This window comes from Falco rusticolus, chromosome 9 (assembly GCF_015220075.1).
Source record: "Falco rusticolus isolate bFalRus1 chromosome 9, bFalRus1.pri, whole genome shotgun sequence".
Lineage (NCBI taxonomy): Eukaryota > Metazoa > Chordata > Aves > Falconiformes > Falconidae > Falco > Falco rusticolus.
The window spans coordinates 14150707-14176963 of record NC_051195.1 but is presented as its reverse complement, the minus strand read 5'-3'; the positions used below and the strand labels follow the sequence as shown (position 1 = coordinate 14176963).

General features: G+C 37.4%; 1 protein-coding gene across 1 annotated transcript in view; it reads right to left on the bottom strand.

The window, feature by feature from the left end:
• GRID1 (glutamate ionotropic receptor delta type subunit 1) overlaps positions 1 to 26257 on the bottom strand; it is a 544725-nt gene that overhangs the window by 122247 nt on the left and 396221 nt on the right. The window contains exon 5 of the mRNA XM_037400885.1: positions 5561 to 5614. Coding sequence (XP_037256782.1) covers positions 5561 to 5614 — 54 coding nt within the window. The remainder of the gene's footprint in view (positions 1 to 5560; positions 5615 to 26257) is intronic.

The following is a 26257-nucleotide window of genomic DNA, read 5'->3' as shown; positions in this document are numbered from 1 at the left end:
AGATTAAATTGCATTTCCTTTACCTTTCCAGAGTGAACACGTGATCATATTCTTCTTTTAATTATATTTGTTTTATTGCTATACCCTTGCTCTATCATCTGAGTTTCATAGGAGACAAACGTAACGCTTTGGAGCCCCTCCTCATGGGCCATATTTTGTTGAGCTTTCATTATACTATGTGCTCTATGGATTTTCAAAATTGTTCTGCATTCTCTTGCTTTGTTTTAAAGTGCCTTGCTCAAAATTTGAGATACTGTTCCAACAAGGCCAAGCTGATGTCAAGAAGAGCAAAATAATTGCTCCTTTATATTACAGAGGATTTTCCCAGTAATATATCTGATTTGCTTGTTTTGCAAGATCGCAACAGTACTGACTGATATTCTGTTTATTATCCACAAGGATTCTAAGTTGCTCCTGCAGACGCTTACCAGCTATACCTCATTTTGTAGCCACACCTGAAGTACATGGCACTTCTCCACGTTGAAAGATCAGGCAGAGTGCCTCAGATTTAATTAAATAAACTGGAACTACTGCAATATGTTTTTAACAGTGTGGTTATGATTAATAGTTTCTATAAAGCCAGCATCCAGTAAGTCAGTGAAAATGTTAAAACCTCATTTTCCCATTAAGAAATTACCTTACATTTTCCTTTATCTTCTGCTATATCTAAACATTTCTTGTTGCTTTTTATGACCCCTGGTATAAGTCAATTTGCACCTCAGCCTCATTTTATAATAATTTAGTTCATTACAACCTTTACACTCCTCCTTAGGCCTTTTTTGCACCACTTTTTCTTTAGCATTCCTCTCTGATTTCAAGATCTGTGAAGATAACCAATTTGGACCATAACGATACCTTATTAGGCCTTCACCTTCAGCAAACTCCACTGTTCTTTTGCCATCCTTAACTCAGCATATCATCTTTCCAAAAGCACTGCTAGCTGCCAAAACTTGTGAAGTTGGGAAAGCTTTACATTGACATCCATTATCCCTATTCTCCTTTTCTCACTTCTTCCTCTTCCTCAAACAGTGCATGCCATCTCACGATCACTTTCACACCAATTATCATCTGACTTCCTTAGCCCATTCTTCCTTAGCCATAACAAAACCTGAACTGACAGCTGCCTTAACTTTTTAAACATGTAGGGATAACATTGTCAACCACAGGAAATTGTGAAGCCTTGTCTGTGTCCCAGCATTACACTTCCAACTGCCAGGGAAATGAAAATCCTCCACTATTTCAATTTCTTGTCTTTGGGATATTTCTTTCAAAAATACACTTTCAAAAAAAGTCTTCCTCAGTGTATGTCTTTTGTGTATTTCCACACAGCTATTGAACAAGTTTGATCCTCACCTCTCCTTTAGCTTCAAAGCAAGCACGTATGGTTTGGACATGCAACACTACATTGTCCTGTCCTTAGTGAAAAATTATTTCCTATCTCAACCAGTAGCCTTGTGCTTTGTCCTACCATGTCTTACAACTTTCAATTAAGCTTCTGAATAGTGATGAAAGTTTGCTGGAAAAGGAATTAGAGTAAGGACGCAATAATGGTTAAACAACTCATTTATCAGTCAGATTCAGTGCCCATTCCATTACATGAAGAGTAGTTGTGTGTAGTAGATTGTTTTGTGTACTTTACTAATTTACATGTAAAAATAATGAAAGCTTAGAAACTTGGAATTGGAATTAAATATATTGATATGAGGGAACAAAATACTGTGTTTAATTGGAATATATTTTTTCAGTCCAAATTCCAGTTTTGCAGAAATATTTCTTTATCTTTTCTCTCACCTTGGAATGGAGAAATTTTCAAAACTGTGAAATGTCCCACAAAAAAGGAAACACGGTTTCTAGTGCTATTTATATCCCCAGACATACGGCTGCTGCTAATGAAAAAACCAGACACCGACTCCTAGAGCATTACTCCTAGTACAACCACATACAAATTCAGTTTCAACTAGTGCTCTTGTGCCTCTCCCACAGACGTATGCCTTGGGCAATGCACAGCATTTCCTCTGAATAGGCAGAAAAAGAGAAGGGGAGAATGAAAAATGTCAGGAGGTAGTGACAGAGATGCTTGATGTCAGGCACCAAAGAGAAAGAAATATAAGAGAAAAATAAAAATAAGAAAACCAGGAAAAATACAAGCGATAAACACCCAAAAAAAGAGGGGTGCCAGTTATGTTGCAAGAGGAAATAGCACCAATCTATCAAAGCTGGTAGGTCACTTCATCAACACTTAAAAGGCATAAACAGCAAAGGTACAAGCAGAAAACCAGATAGATTGTAACAGATCTTTAGGGTCAAAAGATCTAGTCATTGTCAACTCGAACATAGTAAATCTCAATACAATGTTTTGGACTATTCTGGAGACAAAGCTAAGCGTGGATTAGTCATTGTTCCAAAGAGTTGTTTGCTTTTGCAAGGATTTGTACAGAAATCACAAATATTCTTGCTTTTAAAAAGCTATTTGGCACGTTTAACCCAGAATTCAGGTAGAATCACTACCTAAATGAATGCAAGGAATGATTTAGTATTTCTAGATAAATGGAAGTGAAGATGATTAAATATAAATCTCAAAGGGGGAGAGTGGTTAGAAACACATTTCTTCTTTTCCCTCAAATCTCCACTACTTTCGACAGCTCTGCAAGTTGGAAACATAAAACGTCTGAAATGAGAAAAGTAGACATACTTACAAATATCTATTTTTAAAACAGGTTTTTATGGCCTTGGCTTTGAAGACGATATATGACGGCATGATATTACCTGCAAAGACCCATCCCTGTGTCTTCTCTTATCCTGAAAGAGTTGCCATGTAAGATTCCAGCCTTTCAACCCCATCAATGAACCAACCCAACTCCCAATTCACTAGCCTTTTTCTAAAGATGACTGAATCCTTTTGCACCAATGGCATTCAAACTGAACAGATGCCTTAGCACAGAGACTTGGGTTATTGGAACCGAGCAAATGCAGGATCTTGACAGAACAGCTCTGTAACTTGAGACCAACACTTATACTCCACATTTGCTGTGTAATAAGCTTACCAGCCATATTTTAAGTTAACTCATCACAAGCCTGGTGGTGTTGCTTGCCTAACAACCTTAAAGTGATAAAATATATTCAAACTCAAAAACTTAACTCCTATCCTGCTATATGGGACAAAAGGACGGGGCGGGGGGGAACGAACCACAGATGTTTATTGTATTGTCAATACAGAGAGAGTAAAGTAGATTAAACTGCAGTAAGACAATAATAAAATCTTTTACTGAAATAATCCCATGCTATATAGTCATTCTTACTACAGCAAGATAAGGCCAAGGCTCAGATCCTCATTGGCTCGACAAGAGGTGGCAGACAGGGCAGACTGTGAGAAGATGCTCAAGATCAGTAGACCTCAGTAGTCTAACCTGTGCCAGGCCATTAAATGTTTTCCTGAAGTGAGAAAGGCCTAAAAGAGCCTTTTTACAACCTTATGTTCTTCATACAAGGAAACTCAATGGAAATAATTGTCACCGTGTTCTCTTCTTATTAGCCCTATACCTCTCTTTGCTTGCAGTGGGATCATTAGGTTGCACCGACCACAGGGTAAACAGAAAAGTGTAGGATCTTCTATCTGCCTAGGAGAAAAAAAGGACTGGCAAAGTATTTGGTCCATTTGCAGAATGGACTACATCCGGCTTGTTACTCATGTGGAATTACATCAGAAAGCGCTGATCAGACTGTTGGGAATTAAACGTTAATTCCATTCTGCAAATCACTGCACCAATCAATATCCAGCCAAGGAATAACATATTTTCCATCAAGTACCCACGCAATTCTCACCAGTACCAACTGGAAACATGTATATGGAAAGCATGATCAGCCTGTCCTCCTGCTAGCACAGGCGTATGCACACTATTACGTAAGAAGCCTAAGGAACCTCCATCTTTCTACAGATACATCCACGTGGATGCTTAACAGAGCTCCTTTTCACTGTAGCTTTAAGCACACCAAGACCAATACTTTTCTTTTAAATAAAGGATAATCAAGGTATTTCCTCCTCTTTTTTTCCCTACAAACAGTTCTCCAAAGTTTCATGAATTCAAAAAGTTTCTGTAATTCTCTGGTTGAATTTAAATGCATTTTGAGATATTTATAAGTATGTGCACTAATATTTTTCACTAAAAAGTGATACTTTAGATTTACATTTTGCTATCATAGCTTTCCTTCCCAGTCTCTAGGCACAACAGAGAAAAAATAAAAGTTCCCAAAATAAAAGCAAAATGGACACCCTGTGTGATGAGTTTGGGTACACATGCACATATTTATGGATGAGAGCTGAAGATTTTTATTTGTGATGTTACAGATTCAGGCTTCATGAAGTGAGTTTTAACATCTGAACAATAACGGCAGCAATAACAAATTCACAAACACTCCCTCTCTATAAATGCTTAGGGAAACATGTACTGTGTTATCTTTATGTGAATATAAACACTGACTCTCTGGGCATCTTACTGATATTTTGTAGTGGGTCATTACTGCAGCTGACAAATCAGGAGGTATTTAAACGTAACAAGGACTAGAAGGAATTTATAAAGCCTTTGTAAGCAGAGATTTCACTCTCTTTCCCTAACCCCTATTTAATTACAGAACCTTTCTAATGCAACACAACACAATTTATAGGTACTATTAAAAGTAGCCTATGCAAAATTATTAGCTAGGTGCAAAATAAGGAATGAGAAATTAAAAAGGAATTGGTTTTTAAATTAGAGGCTATGCATTTATAATATATAAACAAAACAGTGAAGCCCATTATTTTTAACTTAGCTATTTTACTATATTTTAGTGAATCATTATTAAAATCAGAAATAAATAAAATAGCGCTCATCACAATTGGTGCTCATCACTGAACAGTCAGTGATTTCTATATTATCATACATGGTGCAATATTTCAAGCTTTCCATTGCTTTTTAAGTACGACTCTGCACCGATTACCATTAGGGCATCCTGTTACTAAGTTAAAATAAACAATCATAGTAGCAGAACAGGATACCATTTGCTGTAGAGAGGAAATATCACATTTTAAATCAACCCATCCTGGATCTTGGCCAAAACACCAACACAGTTCTGCACTAGAGAAAACCTGTGTATCATGTAAATGCATACTCGAATGAGCTAAGCCTGCAGCTAGCCTCAGCGTTCTTTCCTCTCCCACTCTCTGAGTGCAGGCTTTTATAGCAGTGAAGGGTGAGATACTGGCATATATAGATGCCTGTATTTGAGTTTTGTTTTGAGATATTCTCTGCTTCCTAAATGGCTAATGAAGTATGGTCAACCTGAAGGTAAAAAGCGTCTCCCAGCTGCTATGAGGTATACTGAAAGCTTTATTTTGACCTTTGGTGTTCAACCTGTGTCAATTCAACTGAGACAGGCAAGCAACACCCACAGTTTGCATCTTGTACCATTCAAAAATCAAAAAATACTGACTGTATGCTCAGTTTGGTGTGTCAAAACATGAAACAAAAGACAGTGATGAGTAAGTGTACCAAGCTTATGTTTGGTTTTTTTTTTACTTTCTTACCTCATTTACATAGACCCAGTGACTATCCTTTGATGCAAGGTTGGTTTCCACAGCCTAAAAAAAAAAAAAATAAAAAGAAATATAATAATAAAAATAAATAAAACATGTGAAACATATTCCAGAAAGAACTTACATAAAAATGTACTATAAAGCTCATTTTGATTGCTTTCATTGCTATTGGCATTGCTTCAGTGTAGTTCTTTTCATCTCTTCCACTGCTGTTTCATGGAACAGTATCTGATGGGTGGTAGTCGCATTTCTCCGACTTCAGTATCTAAACCAAAGCACCCTGTGTCATGAAGATATTCCTTAGATGCACTATAAAAGCATATTGGAGCAGGGTGGTACATCAGCATGATAAGGGATCCTCTGATGAACAACTGCACACTGAACATGCAGTGCATGAGATTTAACTTCCCTATGACATCTCTAATGCACCCTAGTAGGCTGGGTTTCTTTTCAATATGCCTCCCAAAATACACTGCCTCTGCCCCATTACAACTCTGATAGTTAAACATTTAGCTAACCTATTTAATTAGAAACACCACTCTGAGACACTCAAGTGAAGTTCGTATGAGTCATCCTCTCTTCATGTTTACATAAGACCCAAGAGAAAGTTATGCTTTGCATGGACGCTTCTGGATCCCTGGTGTGGATTTGGAGAATAACTACATATTATGAAGAAACAGCCCATCTCATTAGGCAGTATATTTATCCATACACATATAACCCTCATGGTTCACTAAGATGTTAAAACTGGGAAAGACTGATAGCACAAACAGTACTGAGGACCTCAGTGGAAGGATCTGGCAAGATATATATATAAATTTCTAACTGTCCCCATTGTTTGACATAAATAAGCTCACTTCAAGATACTTCATAGTCTAAGAAAGCAATATCAAGCATCAAGAGATGTACACTACAGTAATAATGATATTCCTGATATCCTGCTTAACACACAGTTAAACAACTACTGTGGATTCATCTCACCTAATAAAACAGGACATTCCCAGCACACATGTATTTCAGTAGGTAGTTCATTACACAAAGTTTTTAAGCGTCCCTGCCTTCAACAACTTCTTGCTTCTGTGTCAATATGACCCCCATTTATTAAACTTGAATAAGAAATTAAATATTCTTATTGCTATGTTATAAATGGTCCTATGAATGATTGAAATTAATCTGGAAATACAGATGAATAAAATACTTCCAGTTACCGGTTTTTAACCTGGATAATTTCCACACCCTGTTTGTTGTGCGTGCCCTCAAAAAAAAATTGCACTGGCACAAAAGACTCTGTAGAGCTCTGGCCTGGGCAGGAACATCATCAACCACCTTCCTCTCCAGAACACATTTACATAATAAGCCCCTCAGATATTTAGCGTCAGATGGGATGAATCACCTTCTCTCATGACACTGACTACAAATGACTGGCTTAGAATAAACGCCCAGGACTTCTAAGGCTGCAGTGAAATGACAAGATATCCATCCTTAATATGGGCAAATGGGATACTGTTACCTCTTCCTAGCAAAAAGCAAACAAAAAATTGGCTAAGTAACCAACACCAACATTTTTACTTTTAGTTTATACTGTGGTTAAAATAAATAAATAAATAAATAAATTACTTCCTAATAACAACATTTTAAAATTTTAGTCATTTGTGCAGCCTACACTAACCTACAAGAAAATTGTGGGCAACACACATACCTACTTCTAATGTCCACAAGGGGAAGTACTCATTTAAGGAGACAAAAATCCCAAAAGAGAAAATGCAAACAAGTCGAAAAGAGAAAAATCAACACAGGCACGGCACAGTATTTCTCATCATCATCATAAACAGCATTATGGGAAATTAACTACCCCTGTTGTAAAGCAGATGAGAACCACTAGAGACAACACTTCTGACAAGACAATCCTCTCCTAAGTGTGCAGTCAAAAATTATCTCATTTGGTAATTGTCTCCCTTGTGTTTCTTTTAAGCAGGCAGGAAAATTAAACTGACCACCTAATTGAAGAATTGCAGCTATTAGGAAAGCTAGTAGTAATAAGAAACCCTGGGCAAAACCATGTAGATTTTCTCCCCATTCACCCCTCTAACATATTCAGACAAAGCCAAAATACCCAGGTGCTGTAACATATAGAGGAAAAGCAAAGTACTGCCAACATTAGCAAAGCAGAACTAAATAACGCTCAGGTGCAGAGTTATTGCATTGGCTACATTTTGTGATTTATCTGCAACAGTGAGCAATTTGTATGAATAAATGCTAAGTCTGGGGAGCCACAAGAGCCAGGGAATCTGAAATGTATTACTGTAACTCATTCTTCTAGATAAACATATCTGGACCAGATTTTTTAAGATGAGGTGCACAGATTTAGGCTGCTAAGGGTTTCTCTTCAGCCATCAGAGTACGAGACCATTTAGCACCACATTGACAGAAGTCAATGGCTCTGCACTCTAAAAGCCTGAAATTTATTTAGAAATGCAACCGTACGTAGACAAGTTTAAATATCTGTAAATATCTTCTGTTTAGAGCTGCAACACATAGCATGAAGCATTATTCTAAACCCCAACATGCTGAGAGGAAGCCGAAACTTCTTGCATTTTGTGCTTTAGATTTTGCACCATATTTACTGGCTTGATGTGCTAAAGAATCCGAAAATGAACTATTGAAAGATACATGTCAGAGGTTTCAACTTTCAAATAGCACTGGTGTATTGTATGTGTGTTGCTGGAGGCTCATGGAAGTTAAGCAGTGTGAAGAGTGAGGTCCTGGAGACCTGTGAAATCATAAGAAAAATCTATTCAGGGATCTCAGAATAAGAAAGGAATTACATGTTTGTAATGTATGGACTTTCTTTTTCTTCAGAGAGGAAAAGTACGAGCACTTAGGAGATTATGATCACCCATTTTTAATTATTTTTTAATTATTCAAGCTGTTCAAGTTCTTGCCATGTTTTTAAGCTTGTTTCTCCATCCATTCAAAAAGAAAAAAAATTGTCTATGAAATATCCTGAGGGATCTATTACAGCCTATTTAATAAATGCACCCTATATTAAAGAAACTAGGCTAGGAATTTGTGTGATCACTATAGCTGCGAAAAACCTCTGCCATCTATTAGGGCAGGATTCATTTGCTGAAATATGTTATGGGGATTGTTTTGTAGAAAATATCATTAACATAGGTGCAAAATGTCCTAGTTCTTTTTATACTCTATATGTACATAGGGTCTAGTTGACACTTGGGAGTAATGCCTCAAAACACTTCTATCAAATAGAAAATCTGCTTTTTAGATAAACGGCACACTGGAAATTAAAGAGCATCCATCTTTTCTTTATTTTCTCTTAGACTAGCAAATAGCTTCCACAAATTTGGAAACAAGTTTTTTTGGAGGCTGTATGCTCTTCTTCCTCCCCAACTACATTTCATTATCTAAATGTTAAGATGCAGAACCCAAACTAGAGAATTATAATTCACTCAGTGGACCACTGTTAATGACAACATGTAAACGATGTTATCAGAATTGGGCCAGACTGGGAAGAGGGAAAGGGGAGCTGTGAATGTAGAAAACTGTTTATAATTTCTCAATAGATAGCATTTGCAATAGAAATGAAATAGGGAGACACTGAAAATCAAAATATGAGCATTAAGATTTCAGATCTCATACCAACAATGATAAAAGAAAAGAATAAGATGCTTCATGAAAAATGATCAAAGCTATTTTCATGTATATGACTTTGTTTACTTTTAAATGTATAAATTTAGTGCCAATAATCTATGACAACATTATTTTATTGGAATACAGCAGGGAACAAATATTTACATTGCCTTTATAAGTAACTCAGTTCATTATTTTATCTAATGGCAGTTGCAGGATTAAAAGGAGAAGTAGGAAAGTAAGCAATAAATACTGCTATGTTCAGAAATAAATCAATTCTGCAGGCAGAAGGGTGGGGGGTGGGGTGCGGAGAAGGAACAGAAACAATCCCTCCCTGGCATTCTCAAAAACTCTGAAACTGAAAACATTTCCAAGCATAAAATGGCTGGCTAGTAATAGGGAAGGCTCTTTGCCACCATACCTGGCTGCTTTGCCAGGTCAGCACTTTGGCGTTACCAGCAAAGGCAAGCTGTATAGGAAGGAACGTGGAGGTAAGTGGCCGGACACATCTTAGAGAGATGCTGGTGGATGTGCAAACAGACACGGGCAGACTGTGTTCCAGTGGCAGCAGGATGTGCTGAAGGGTTTAAGGCTTACCTGCATCTGTGTTACAGCTACAACCTGTTGCTTCCTTACTGTGTACCCAGGGGGACAGGCAATAGGAATGTCTGGAAGACCCATAACCAACCCCAGGATCCTAGTAGGAAATGTCATGGCAGATGGCAAACACAGATGGTCCTGTTGTGTCTACATTTTTGGAAACAAGGGCTGCCACCCTGAAATCCATGACATAAAAGAACCACCAGAGTGTTTTGCTAAGAGGGATATCAAAGTAGTAAAGGGTATTACTTGCACATCCTTTACCTTAATGGGGAAGATAAAAAGCATCATAGCTTTCCAGAAAGAAAATGAAAGAAAGGGTAAAGCAGGGAGGTCACAGTTAGAAAATAATTTGCAGAGAGCACCCTAAGAGATACCAAAAGAACACAAACCCAAAATTATTGCCATCCTATGACTAATTACTGCCGGCAGCAGAAAGCAGGTACACCGGCAGTGCGGTGAGCGCCGTGTGTTGACACAGCCGAGCATCTCAAGAGCACAGCCCAGGCGCCAGGCCCCGTTACAGAGCCCCTCCTGTGCAGCTGTAGTCCAGCTTGCAGCCCCACCGCAGCCACCTGCCAACCACACTGGCTGCCAATGGCCAGCCCCAGGATGCGTGCAGCAGAAAACCAGGCACAGAGCAAGCTAGCCAGTGAGCATCTGAAGAAAGAGCCTGCAAGAGACCTGAGTTCTTCTTAGAGACCAGGATGGTGGGGCATAAGGTTAGGAAATACACCAGCTCAGCTTTAATACTAAAAATTAGTAAAAACGCCCATAGATATGCCTTCATCAAAAGAAAATATCACAAATTTCTGAGGTCATTTGTCATCTTTCCCTTCATATTTCTAAAGCAACCAGCATGACAATGACAGACAAACCTCTTTTTTTTCTTATTTCTTTTTCTTCTCTATTATTCATAATGAAGGTATAAGAAAAGAAGGGCTTGGGAAAGTAAGTAATCATGTCTAATTCTCAGTGTCCTGGTTTCAGCTGGGATAAAGCTGATGTTCTTCCTAGCAGCTGGTACAATGCTATGTTTTGGATTTAGTATGAGAATAATGTTGATAACACACTGATGTTTGAGCTGTCACTAAGTAGTGCTTACTTTAAGACAAGGACTTTTCACTTTCTCATGCTCTCTCAAGGAGGAGGTGTGCAAGAAGCCGGGACGGGTCACAGCCAGGACAGCTGACCCAAAGGGACACTCCATACGATATGATGTCATGTGAGTGGCTGCATGGTGCTTAGTTGCTGGCTGAGGTTAAACCACAACACACAGCTCTGCAATCTTTCATAAGGCATCAGTTTCATCCCTTACAATTCATTACCTGCTCACTTTACATTTGGCACTGGAAAGGTTTCAAAAGAAAACTGTTTCCAGCTCTTTGTTCCAAGCAAGGTCAAGGCCAGTGACCTGCTTCAAAAAGAAGCTTTTTTTTTCCCCCTTCTCATCCTTAGATAAATTATTTAACTACTGTCTTTTCTTCCCCACACAAAAAATAAGCAACATTCTTCAGAACCATTTTGAAATCTACTATAGTAAAGCAGCGATGGGTAAGAAGAAAAGTCACTACCTTCTTTATAGCATTATGTAAGCCTGAGGGAAACCCACCTCCAGCTGCTGGGTTTCATTGCAGGAGGACTTGGGTTTTGTTTTCTTTTCTTTTGTTTTTAAATGATTTTCTCTTGATTTAAATGTCTGGGGAAGCGTCCTAGGAATCAGGGAACTGGTTTAGATTCCAAAGAAGAGACAGAGACCAAGTTTCTAATGCAACAGATCTGACAGTAATTAATTGGATAGTAACAAAGTGCACCTGTTTATCTGAGAAGTTTTGCGTATGTCTTGGATACAAGTAAGTTAAGATAGGAGATACGAAAAAGTCAATTCTGGTAAAGCAGATGGGTTCAGTCTATACACCCTAGATACCTGATTTAGATTTAGAAACTTCTTAAATTAAAATAGTGAAGTTCTCATCCAGGAGTGAATTACATAGGTAACAGAACTTCACAGAAAAACAATTTCTCTGTAGCCGTTACTGAGATCTTTGGTCTTCATTAGAACCTTTCTTTTGTTTGCATTGTAAGTAAATACCTCTTGGCTCAGTATCTCCAGAGGAGCATAAATGCTACAATAATTAATAGATTAAAATAAATAAATAAAATAAGCATTACAAGCCAGAATAAATATTTATAAAGATATTTATATATAAATATATTTTTTTTTTAAATCTCATAATTCTTATAGTGTACTAAAGAATATTCCAACCTGATATTGTTTCTAAAGCTTTATTGGTCATGGTATCATTAGTACAGGGATTAAAACAAATTTTTCCAGGCCATGGTACAACATCTGAACTCTACATGAAAAAACATAAAACTAGGATGTCTTGGACTAAGAATCTTGAAGGGAAAAAACTCAGTTGCAGGAAACTGAATCAGTGCTGTAAGTTTGCTTTTCTCATTTAATTAAAATGTCATTTCAAAGTGAAATATGACATTCTTCCTTCTCTAAATGGTAAAATAGGCATTTAAAGAGGTTCCAGGACACACTTTTTTCAGATCAGAAAATCCACTGAATCTGACCCTTTCTTACTGAACATCATTCTCCATGAAGAACTTGTACTTTTTTAAAAATGTTTTTGACAGAAGTTCTATATTCTTCCTTTTTCTGAACATCTTCATAGAAATCTACGTGTAGATACTTTTTAAAAAACACTTGGCATGCTGACAGAGTCCCTATCTTTCAGCGATCACTTCCTCACATCAATGATATGGTTAATTTCCCTACACTTACAACAGAAGCTGTCAATCCCGTATCTTGGTACATATTAGCTTTGTACAAGTGATTAATGAACCACAAGCATAGTATGCTTTTAACAACCACATTTCTCGATAATTCACGGTGTATATTAGTTCATTCTTGGTCTACACTCTATAAACATTATTAAAAATCCTCCCTTAGTGGGGATGTTTTTTCAAGTTATCATGTACTGTTACATTAAAACACAAATCCTGCTGTCTCCTTGTTACTGTTCTGCAGAACTGCATTGCTAAGAAAAGCTATTCTTCCCTCAGTGGTACTGATGAAGTACAAGTAATTATTGAAAGGCCATGGTGAGATTCGAAGGTGTTTTAACTGGCAAATTCAGCTTGACTCTCCCACAGAAAGCAGGCCAAACTGGTCATATAGATCTCTTAACACTCTGCAAATCGTACGTCTGGTCCTTAGTCAGAGATAGCTGTCTCGGTATTCCTGTTCCTCAAAACCTCTGCAATAATTTATGTTCTCTTCCAAATGATATGAGATAGTCCTTGACCTCTGTCTCAGCTCCTCAATAAGCTAAATAGCTTAACCTAATAAAGGAAAAAGAGGGGAAAATAAAAATAAGTAAATAAAAAAAGGGGTGGGGGTTGTGGAGGAGAAAAAGAAAAAGAAAAAAAGAAAAATACATTCTAGATCAAATTCCTGCAACTGCCATCCACAACTGAGTTCCATTTTCAGTTGTCAATAAGGCATTTCAAACAGGGGTAGATGTGACCCAAACCTTCACCAGCTTTTAGCACACACCCCTACAGCTGAGGAATGCTAATTAGAAGGCATACATGCCATTTTTCACAATATAATTTGACAACAACCCAAACTGCAATACACTAATGATATATTTTAAAGTTTGTACTGCACCAGTTGCCTGTTACTTAGGTCATAGGTGATCAGAAAAAAATTATACACTAAAGAAAACCTACATAAAATTTTAATGTTGATCAAGAGAACTGTTGGAGATCATGAAAAATATAAGCAAGAGTGGGAGAAGAGAAAGTATATGCTTCAGTTTCTGCTGTCTACATGACTGTAATGCTCTTGAGTAACTACTGTAATATATGTGACGTTGCCTATTGTTTTAGCCTTAATCATTTCAATGAAATGCCTTGGGATTTCTGTTTAATCTTATTCCCAGTTTTATAGGTAATGCTTATTATATTAAATCTCTGTTGCCATGCCGTTCGATGCATATTCCACTGAATGATGCATAAAAGTACTGTATATGGAACTCTTCCAAAAGCATTCAGTAAGAATTTACTTTTCAAAGCTCAAATGTCACATACTATTTATAAATGTGGTAACTGTTGACCATTTAATTATGTGGCACAGTGGTGACACCAGATAATCACACAGCTGTCAGAGAGCAACATTTCTGTAAAGACATAAATCTAATGTTCACTACAGAACATAGTCTCTCAGAAATATTTTACTTAAAATTTTACCAGAGCTACACAGAGCTGACTTTGAAGTCAAAATGAAATATTTGAAAAGAATAACTACATTTTGCTCAGTTAGACACTGAATTTCTTTTTGAAGATAACAGGTTTGTACATCTGTATTCTAGTAAGACTCTCAGCTATTTAGAGACCATTTTGTAATGTTTTGTTAAGAACTGTACTCCTGAAAGAGCCAAACTCCAGAGAACAAACTAAAATTCATCAGAACTGGACAACATTTGGAGCCCGGGTTTTTTTTTAGTTGATTTGTTTTGGTTCTCCTCCTAACTCCCATTAAGAGAAGAAATTCCCACCAAAACAGTTTAGCACTTTAAGTTTTCTGTTTGTTTGGAATGCCTACATGGGGTTCACTAGACATAGGTACAAAGGCTGAAAATGCCTTTCCAGGCATAGACCCCGGGTAAATAAACCTATTTTCAGCATGGGTGATTGGTCTCTACTCTCATGATAAGCAGCTGTTCCACAGACAGGGTATAATACATATCAGTACATACCACCAGCCTCATACACCGTGCTTTGTGAGCTCTACTCAGAAAGAGCAGCTTATGCTCCAACTTCAGCTTGCAATGGAAGTTCAATTTAACTTTATAGAGTTTGCACAGAGTGTTCCAGAATTTGATCTTTTTGTAGGTAAACCAGCAGATGGTAACTATATCATTAAAAGAAGATGCAAACTTCTTGGCTTTCTAACATGCACACAACACCAAACAGTGAAAACACAACTTACACATTCCTAATTTCCTCTTTTAAAAGAAGTATGCTTTGTATCGACAGCATGATAGTTGAAGCTCCCAGAATCCTGTATCACATAAACTCTGAACTGAAAGAACCAGCTATAGCGTGAAGATTCAACTTTCATTTTCATAAATTTACGGTTTTAATGCTGATTTATTGCCTCTGGCACAAAGTTGCCAATCACACTGCAAAGTCGTTATTTACCTAGGTAATGGGGTTTAAAATTCTGTGAACTTGGAAAGGTACATTGACATCAAAGGTTACCCTGTCCACTATCCATCTTTTCATCTGTTCGCATACATGCAATCTCTTCTCTCAAATTCCTTAAAAATCCTGTCAGGTTTTAAAGGAAAGAAGATGGCACTAGTCCTGCCTCAGCCTCAAACATAATCAAGTTCAAACCAGTTGTTTTCTGCCTACAGCAGTCTAATTCTAAATTGCAAAATAAATACATAACTAAAGCAAAATTCTTACAGGTCTGAGGACCTTCTTGTCAGTCATAGTGCATTTTGCATGCACAAATTGTGCCAAAGGCCATGTGAGCACTAAAGAATACCTTAAAAATCACCTTAACCATCTCAAGCCAGAAGACTTTTCCTGATCAGCTTTGCCAAGAGAAAAGAATATTTGCTTTCCTTCACACAGCATGAGGATACTTGGCTTCTGTGTACGTGATAATTCCTTCAGGCTGCTCTAGGGTGAAAAGAAACCCTTGGGGAGTAGTAATGGTTATAATGGAAGGACTAACTCTCCCTTCATATGTCCACAGTCTTAATGACTTTATGCAAAGCCTTACAGGCTAAAAACAAAGGTAAGCAGAGGCAGCACTCCCCTCGGACAGTGCACGCATGCAGCACACACCGATGGGAAGCAGGCACAAGGAAGTTTACTTTTTATTCACAGATTTTTCTTCCAAGCAGGTGTTCAAATATTTACCATTTGGGTCAAAACCCACGATGTCCTGCACCCGCACTTTCTCAAAGCTTGCAGAGCTGCACTGGAGCCCCCATGGTTATCTCATTATTGCCAGTCTTTCTCAGCTTTAATTTTGGCAGCAAGAATGATATTAAAAATATATATTACAGTAATGGGGCATGAGCAGATTTCACTGGAAAACATGCTTACAGTTATTCAGAAGAGTGTAGCGAAGTTATTAATTTAAAAATATGTATTTCATTCTTAAAAACAATTTCCGCTTCATCTAACTAACACAAGCCCATACAGCATTTCCAAAGTTATAGGCAAATGGGTTTTTGACTGTCGGGAGCAACAGCTTATCTTCTGACTCCAGGGAAACCAGCATTCATTACAGATTATGCCTTGATTCTGTTCTTGAAACCAAATAATTTTTAGCATTTTTACTGCAACCTTCTTTCCATTGTTTCTGAGGTAGAATTTAGACAAACACAGATTTTTGTTAGAATTTCCATGTACCTGAGCTTCCATACAAATGTAGAGGGGAAAAAAAGTGAAACTAATAGGGGTTTAATTTTAAAATCTGAACCTATTTGACTGATAATATGCTCTCCTTAGCACTGATTTCTATAATTTCATCCATGCAGGTATGAAAGGATTCACAAGGGAAACTTCCATCACATCTCATTAACATAGCCTACACCTCACTGACAAAAAATAAAGTACACTATATGGTAAATAATTTACGTAGAATGATTTATACAGAGGACCATGAGTCTCTGTTGTAAGCCTCTTACAACAAGCTGAGGGGAAAAAAATCCAAACCAACAGTCCCCAAACATTATGGGGTGAACACAGTTTTTAATTTAACAATTGTGTGTGTGACAAACTATGACTAGGAAAAAAAAAAAATGTTTCAAGGTATAGCCAATGAAAATGGATTCAGATTTCAGGCTAATACATGAAAGCATCCAACAAATGTTAATTTCTTTTTCTGAAATTAAATTGGAAGCAACATGTGTAACTATACAACAAATAGAGCTGAACAGGGGATTTGGCAGGAAAGTCATCCCCCTTAAGGGAAAATCAGTGGGTGATGGAAACAGGAACCAAGTCTATTAGTTGACAACAGGGTTGGTTTTTTTTCATAGTCCAGAGTGTGGCAAAATTTCCCAGTTCACAGAAACTACTTAGGGACACTGAACTTTTGATTAAGACAAAGGCCATGTATTTGAGAGTATATTACAGGTATCTTTGGCTATGGCTGATGAGTAGTCTAAGTGCAAAACTTAAAGGAAAAAAAAAAAAAAAAAGATTTTACCTGGGGAAAATTTTTAAAAGACAGTGTCTTAGAAAGTCAAAAGTAGGTGGTGTCAAGATGGGAAGTCTGAGAGACTTTAACGATAAAGAGAGGAGAAAAAAAAACATGACAATGGACTGGACTGTATTTTTATAACAGTGTTACATCTGTTTTTACAGGCTCAAAAAAAAAAGTGACTAGCTGATAAAACTTAATAAAGACACACCCTTAAGTGGTCACCTGATATGAAGATAATGCTATCACCTGATAGAAAGTGTGGAAGAGAAGAACTAAGGACTAGAGCTGCATCTGGAGACATGGAAGAGATTCAGATATTTTTTTAAGAGAACAAACAGGAAAGAAGAGAAAATATCAATTTGACATGATGTGAGTTGTAAAGTCCTGGAGTATGTGGGGAAAAAGACAAGACAGAGGAGTGACCAAATCTGGCAAGAAAAAAAACTGGTAACAGGGCAAGACAGCTGCACAGAGAAACAGAAATGCTGCACAGACCAAACAGACATGCTTAAAAAGATACCCAGTGAAACCTACAAGCACAGAGGAAAACAAAATCTAAGGGCTGAGACCTATGAGTGTTGAGGACAACACAGAGAAGATTAAAAAACATAAATGAAGGAGAGGGGAGAGGGAACAGGGGAGGTAGGAAGTAATCACAAGCCATATGAAGGAAAAATAAAATTGAGAAGATTGGAGATTCACACAATCCCAGGAACTGTTGAATTGCATGAGGGACAAATTGACTGGCCTGTCATCGGAGAGCACAGACGGAAGAGGTCAGCAAGTTAGGACAAGAAGCATAGCTTTGATACAGAAAAGAAACAAGAAAAAAAAAAATCTTTCTTCACTTAGGCTGGGTGTCATTGTAAATTTGCTGCTGGATAAAGGAGTATTTATAGATAGGTGAGATAGATGCACAGCGCAAATTAAAGTAGGATGCACTAATGAAGAACAGACTTGTAAAAAGGAAACAGTAAATGTAACCACTGAAAAGTATTCTCATTAAAATGAACCATTTTTCAGGTGATTCTTTCAGATAAGACTTTCAGTGCTGGCCTTGAGGACTAAGTCTGAAACTACTAGAAGAAAAAAAAGCACACAGGGCTCAGTCTCTAAAACCACTTTTATTTTGTGAGACTAAATATCTGTTAATGAGGATATACTAACAGCCATGTCCAAACAGTGAAGGAAGTGCAAGATATAAAAACAGCAATGAGAAGAATAGAAATGTTATGACATTAGAGTCAGAAGTGGAACGATATTTATAGCAAGACAACAGACAATGAAGAAATTTACAGGGACATCATGGCAAAACAGACTAATTCTGTGCAGTATAGGGGGAGTATAGTAAAGGAAAGAAAGACTTCCTGGGACAGTGGCCCTGCAGTCAAAGATAAATACAGAAGAATAACACTTACCTATTAAAAAGTTCTACAGGAGTGGTATGCATTTAATAAATTTTAAAATCTTAAATCCAGAGGAAAAAGTTGTTATATATTTGATCTTGTTGGATAGTGCAATTGTGAGTTAAACGAAGCTAAGTACAGACAAGGTTCCTAGCTTCATGATAGAAGACCTTAAAGAAATTCCAAATTTCCTCTGTCATCCTTAGACTTTGAGCTTTTCAGTTACCCTATTTTCTCAGCAGTCACTCCTTTTGAACCTGAGAGCTTTAGCTGGTTATTTAATATTATCACTAATGATCCTGACAAATACAATTAAAGGAATTAACTATAATGGAAAACTAGGAAGTATGATAAATACAGAGATATTTAGAGAGCATTTAAAATATGATGACTTCTGAAACCAGATAACATAATTATGGTGAAATTCGCTACTATGAAAAATAAGGTCATGTACTCAGGGACCAACAACAAAGAAAAATTGCTATTATTTGAATCTTCATTGGTTTGAAAAACACCAGAGGTTTCTTAGAGGTTTATTGTCTTTGATCTAGCAATTTGTGCAAGAACAATTAGACCCTAAGTTATATCAGCTGAAATGTTATCAATAGCGTAAGAAAGTATGAATACCAACAGAGAGATACTCTTGCACTCAACGGCAGGTTGAGAATAGAGTTTAAGTTCAGATAGTTCAGGAGCAGAGCCAATCAACAATATTCTTGCTGTATTTCAAGTACTATTTTAAATACCTCAGGAGGATAAATCTCAAAGCATCCCAAGTGCTAAACTCATGCAGCCATGCTAGCAACAAAGACAAGTAGGATCATGGATATATTCTGGCTGAGAATACAAAGGTTTTGAAGTGTTACAGTGAGATTCTGAATCCATCTCACAACAGTAGTGACAGGCCAAAATATTTATTTCAATATCAAGACAGTGCATGATCAGTTTATGTGATCACAGAATATATTAAGATATATATTTTTATATATAATTACAGAATATATCAAGTGATTATAGAACATATACTTATGTGTTTATGGTGGCCTCTGTTCTCAGGAGACAGGAGCAAGTAAGCCAGGAGTTCATTTCTCATCTGATACCGCTGAGACAGTACAGAAACCCAGCAGCAGCCTTCTGGGTTTTATAAGAAAGAAACAAAAATATGCACCTTCTACATTATAGACTACAGCAGAGCTTAAAGAGTTAATATTGAGTCCCTGCTTCTATTAGGAACTCAGGCATTCAGCATTTAATATCTCAGACATTCCAAATTGCATCTCCTGGAACTTGGCAAGCATCTTGTCAGTTTTAATGCAATTTGTTTTTCCAAACCCAAATTGTTTTTAAAAGATTAAGGTGTTCTAATTTTTTTTTTTTTAAAGCAAGAAGTACAAAAGCAGTAATCCTTTACCATTGTGATAAGGAATGTCTACCATAATCTTTATTATTTACTAAAGCTTGACTGTCCAAAAAAAGGAGTAATTTTTCAAAGTCTGTTTAGGTAGTTGAATTACTATATTCTAAATTTAGGGCTAAGAAAAGGCAACGGTTTACTTCAGCTCTGAAGAACTTAGATTAAAAAAAAAATGGTATTCCATGAAAACTAAATGATTTGAGAATTAATAACGTAATATGGGATTAATAATAGCTCCATTCAAGTCAAGGGGGATGAGATTTCATGCTCAGGAGTCTTCTGTTTGTGAAATACTGCTTCAAAGCCTACAAAAATGATAGATTTAGAAGATTATATTAAGAGCCGGTTAGTCTGTCTGATTTATTAAAGTAACTCAGTCAATAGGTCCTTACAAAAGACTATCTATTACAAAGAATTACCCATCAAACATAAGCAAAGAAATCTTATGCCTTACTTTCTTGATGAAAGTAGGTATGAAAGAATTCTGGGGAGGGGAAAAGCCCACACTCCACTTACTGTGCATGGTGTTCATATCAGGCTGGTATCAGTCTGAACTGGTAAGCCCAAAATGATATTAAAAAAAATAATTCAATACAACAGAGGAAAAAGATAATAATAACATAGCACTATTAGACCTTTTTTTGTAGCTGGAAATAAAGGCACAGAGACCAAGTGCATGATAAACATCACACACAATACATGACACAAAAAGGAGCTCAAGTCACTCGTCCTTGTTCAAAGCTTCAACAGTAATCCCTGCTTTAAAAATCTGGATCCTTTCTTGCCTTCAGTAGCATCAGATGGGTTTATCACAGCAAAGCATGTGCTGAACCTGCTGCTTTCTGCTCCAGAAGAGCATAAAGACGACACACACTTGGAGTTACTCTATCAGTGTCCCAGAGGCCCTCACCAGAAACCATTCCTACCATGGTTCCATTTGGCATCTCCGCTTGAAAGAGTACTTTAAAGTTGTGCACTCTTGGCTATGCACATAAACCTGTGCCTTTTATGTCTCTATTACAGCATTCAAACTGAAAACAAAACCTTAACTTACAACAGCATCACTGTGAGTTTGCACTTGCAAATTATATCCTATTGTGTCATGCCTGCAGCTACTCTTAAGCCTGTGTTTTGATTGTTTTCGGTTGAATGCCAGAAGGTGGCAGAAGTATTTTTCCTTCATGAATCTGAAGCTCATACCCAGAACTGTACAGCCACAACACAGAGCCACCCTGCCCTTCCCTGGGTAGATACACACGTGTTTGTTTATGTGCGCATTCGTGTGGACATACTCCTGCATATACATATACCCACACAGATGTCTTGAGGACAGGCACATAAGCAGAAAGAGGAAAATGGAGGGAAGAAAACCAGTCCAGTAGTAAGGCCGAAATCATCCAGCCCTAAGCTTAAAGAGTATTTTAAACAAAGTTTGTCCTCACCAAACTGAATTGGGAACTCAGAAAAATTGGCTCCCAGATTTGTCATAAAATTCCTGAATAAATATCAGCAAATCTTCTCAAGTTTGATGTCCAGGAATAACTAACTCCATATTATATATGTACATTTAGACAGATACACACACACATACACATGTACAAAATGCTGTAAATCTAAGACTGACACAAGCAGGCAAACCACTGTTGCAACTATTCAAGGACCTGCATCATATAGAACAGCAGAATTTCATTAGTAGCTACACTAACAAAAATTGTTTGCATATGTTTTGGCCATTGATTTTTAAGTTTGGCTATATGGAAGCAGGATTTATTGGTCACATTACACACCTACCTGGATATCAATATAAATCATTAGACCACACAGTTGTTTCTCTTCTGTCTCTGTCATGTACTCACTCCTTTCTGTGGCTTTAGCAATAAGAAAACAGAGGAGGGAGGTCCTCCTGGAACAGTTCAAATACACACATTTTCTGTCATCATTTGTTGCCTTCTGGGAGAAAGGTGCCTTTCCCAGCCAGGGCAACACTGCTGGGATATATGACAGAAGCCATTTCCCCCGCTAGATTTGCCATTGCCTTGCCTTCGAGAGCACGTTTCACCATTTAGCTGTGTCAGATGAGATACCTCATGGCTGAGCTCTGTGCTAATTGCCTCTCACCACAGCCTATGTACCATGCTCAAACATCACCCTCCCTAACCTCCCATTGTTCCCTGTTTCTTTTCATTAAGTCTGTTCAGCAATTCTCTCTAAAGTCTGTGTCTTGGCTGTCTCCCTGTCAGCTGACTTCTTCCTGCCCCTTTCAACAAACACAAGACATAACTCACCTATCTGTGCCGCACAGCTGAAACAGAAAAAAGTATCAGTCAAGTGAGAAGACTGCAGCACACTCCTATGCTATCATTTTGCGTTCCCTTAGCTACTTCATACTCCCTATTTCAGAGAAAGATTTATTTCCCAAATTAATTACATGTACCCAACCTGTCTTTATTCTGAAAGCCTCACCAGCCACTTCCGCCGTTCCAAACCTGAAGACAGATGGAGCTGTTTGTCCCCATCTGCAGACAAAACTCTACAAACATAGAATTCTTCCTCTGTCTCTATACCACCTTTTTCCTCTTGCCTCCCCAGATAGATTGAAGAGTCTACAGCAGCTGCGCAAAACTCCTACACCATTGATTGTCCTGCTATTTTCAACACAAAAGACAAAACCTGGTATTTTGAGCCACATGTCACTCTTGTTTTCTGGGTGTTGGCCAAGTAACGTATATTAGACTTAATTAGATATATTAAAAAATACTTTAATTTCCTACCCAAGCTTTTTTACTCAGTTTTGGTTACGCCAACATCTCTTCATACTTGAGACTCCTTGCTCAGAGAGCTCTGCCTCTGTACTTGCAATGGAGCCAATGACAAGATTCCCCAGCTCTCACCCTCTCTGTTTTTCAAGGGGGTGACCTTGTGCACCCAAAACGGTGCTGTGAGAAATAAGCATGCAAAACAAGTCTTCACCAGCTTTAAAAAGCCAAGCAAAAGTATTTTCTACCCCATCTGCCCATCTAGTTGTAAAACAGGGAGGACATTTTTTCTTGGCCTCAATGAACAGGACTATTTAGTCAACACAATTCGCAATTCTCATTTTGCGTAACTAGAGATACATGGTCTTATTTGTCTAAAAGCTATACATATGTGCATTCATACCCTTCCACATAACCTCCACCCCAGGGTACAGCTGCCATCCAAGCCAAGTGCCATCAATTATACTTGCTTTAATAACAAAATAATAACAAAAAACAACCAAACCAACTGTCTGGCATTCTTATGCTGTTCTCATTTGAAACTCCACTAGTACAACCCATGATGGATTAGGAGCAACTAAAAAGCATAATTCCAGCATGGATTTTAGATGGTTTTATTCATGTAATTTAAAACCAGCTAGAATAACATACAGCCTTCCCAGGCATTACAAGGGCCTGAATTCTTCTCTGTGACTACCGAGCATTATTAATTTACCAAACTTGAACTTTCTCATTCATTTAATAACTGATGATTAATTGTTCAATATACTGATAGCTTCTCAAGTCCTGCTCTTAAGCTACATAGCTGTGCAGCTTGAAAAACCAGTGTATACAATCTTAAGCTTTGCTATTTCATCCTATGGCCACAGAAGGCTCAAAACCTGTCTCAGTTAAGTAATTGTGGTAATAACTGAAATAAACTGAGGTGTCCCGTTTTTGTAACTTTTTGAACCATTATCACAGAAAATAAGAAGCCTTTGAAAAAAAGAAGTTAGAAACATCTGTCTGATGCAAAAATAAAATTTCTTTCCATGTTTTAAGTAAAGTGACAGCAATTCAAAAATGGGTGTGTATTTTTGGTACCATACTTTTTAAATAAATAGGATTTAAAATGTATGACTAACTGGGCTCATACAAACTCCCCTTTTAAATTTAAATATGTAAATGTTTGCAGAATTATCCTTTATCTAAGTAATTATGCCACCCTTAGTTACACGATACATATCATATATGGTATGGACAAGATAGAAACAATGATAAATTACTGATCAATCTTCACAACAAGCTTTTCTCATTGACTAACCTAACGACAAGCATGGGCACAAGGAGAAATTCAGAATGAAGCACCACCACTCTTTCCTTCCATCTGAATGTATCAAAGGCACACAGTTAATAATACCATGCAGTATTTTCAGACCAAGGTAAGCCTGGGCAGCTTTTCCCCAGCCTGCACCTTCTGACAGAGCTGACCATGTGTTGCTGCCACCAAAGGCCTTCCAGAAGACTGGTCATTGAAATATGCTTTGCCTGCCTCTCCCAGCCAGGCCTGTGACTCTGAAATTCTCTGTGCCACGTACACCTCCAAGCTGAGGAGACACTCGGTATCAGGAACGGCCTTGTGTGCAGAAAGCAAAAAATGAAAGGTTCACCCTTGTTTAAACAGAGGTGGCAGTGGGGGTGACTAAGAGGAGAGCAGCAGGAATGCCCCTCCACACCACTGTCGTGCCCTGTGCTAGGTTTCAGAGAAAATGCTGGAGGACTATCCATGACGATTCAAATCGCTCTGGGGACACGGCTAATTTGTTTGCAGCTCCCTGCAGCTGCATTACCCTATACGCGGTTTCTCTGACCATCCAGTTTCCAGTTTGCTCCTTAAAAGGGTAGTTTTACAGCCCTTTGAAACACCTGCACTGAGGATGCTTTTCAGGGCCTTTTATGTTACTTCGTTCTTTCTATTCAGTGTAAGGGGAGGTGGATCCTGGATAAATGACTCCCTTCAGCTTTCTTTAGAGGTTAGCGCTTTGATCAGAAATCTACTGAAATTAGTAGGACTCTCTTCAGTTGTTTTCAATAAGCATTGGGCCAGACTTAGAAGACAGAATGTGAAATAAACACCACTTAACTGTTTTCATTAAAACATTTTCATTAGACCTTATCATTTTTTCCTCTGGGATAAAACTACTGCAACAGCTTTAATGAATACTTTGGCAGAAGAAATAATAATTTAAATGAGAGGACAAATTATTATCTAAATAATAAACTCTCCGTGCTCTGGAGTCATCTCTTCACAACTGAGTCCTATATGCATCATGTACAACTGCTGAGTGGATTACTTGAATAATCACAAGTGAACTGAAGTAACAGCAACATAACACAGAAAAGTGAATCTTTACCATTGTGTCACTGTCTTCTATAGGGACTAGAATCCATTGTTCCACTCTGTAAAATACTGTTCATGTAGATATTAATTTTATCATGTCTAACTTTAAAGTTCACATTCATAAGCTGCTTTTTTTTTTTTTTTTTTTATTAATGAAATGGCTTTGGCAGTCAGAAGCTTCCTCCCAGTGTTAGAGAGGATGCGGGTGGGTGCCAATTTATGATTATTCAAACCAGTAATCTCCTGTATCTCTGACTGCTATTATTCCTTTGCCTGTGACCCAACCACTTAATGAAGTGAAATTAATTTACAGTAATAGGAAATTCTCAGAACTACATGAAAGCACAGGCTTTAATATGGGAAGAACAAATGGCCTTTTCATGCAAGGCTGACCACAAGCATTGTAAAGACATTTGAAAGGACTTTATACCTTTTTAAGCAGGTATGGTATTTGCTGAAACAATATACTGCAGTAAATATGATAAACTGTCAAACACCTCTTTGAAACAGAAAGCGCCAATACAATTTTTTCTTTTTGTCACACAGCAGAAATTTCTTATTTGCATATAAATGTATGACATACATATATTTTGTAAAGGTAAAACCAAGTTCTCATCATTCGTCTAATCCCTTCTAACACTTCTATCATGATACCCATGACAAACTGCCAGCAGAAAAACAGTAAAAGGGACGTTGACATTTATTTTGCTTACTTGTCCTTTGCAAATGTATGTAACAGGGCACATTAGAATTGAAATAAATACGGTTTTATATTAAATGGTAAAATACACATATTTTTCCAAATATATTGTTTCTCTACAAAATTCTATAAAAGGTTGAAACTGTAACTCAGATCCCCTGCATTCATGTATGTCCTTTCATGTAGGAAAAATATCACTTTCCTCTACCCTGAAAAAGCAAGGAGAGGAATTAGAGAGTCAGGTGTGCAAGGGTCATAATAGTTGTGACTGGGTTTTCATTTGTTTTGTGAGGTTTTTTTCCCCAAAATAAGATTCTTTATTTGAAGCATTAAACGTGTCTAATTATTTTCTAACTAGACCTAATATTTGTTTTATTCTCCCTCACACATTCCATATTTTTACACTAAATTATGAAGCCGCCTTAGATCCCTTGGGGGAAAGAATAGTTTCCAATGCAGCAATCATCCTCCAATATGCCTGGGTGCTACAGAAGGACAAAAGCCACCATACAAGTGTTCGTGTACTCACATACTCTCA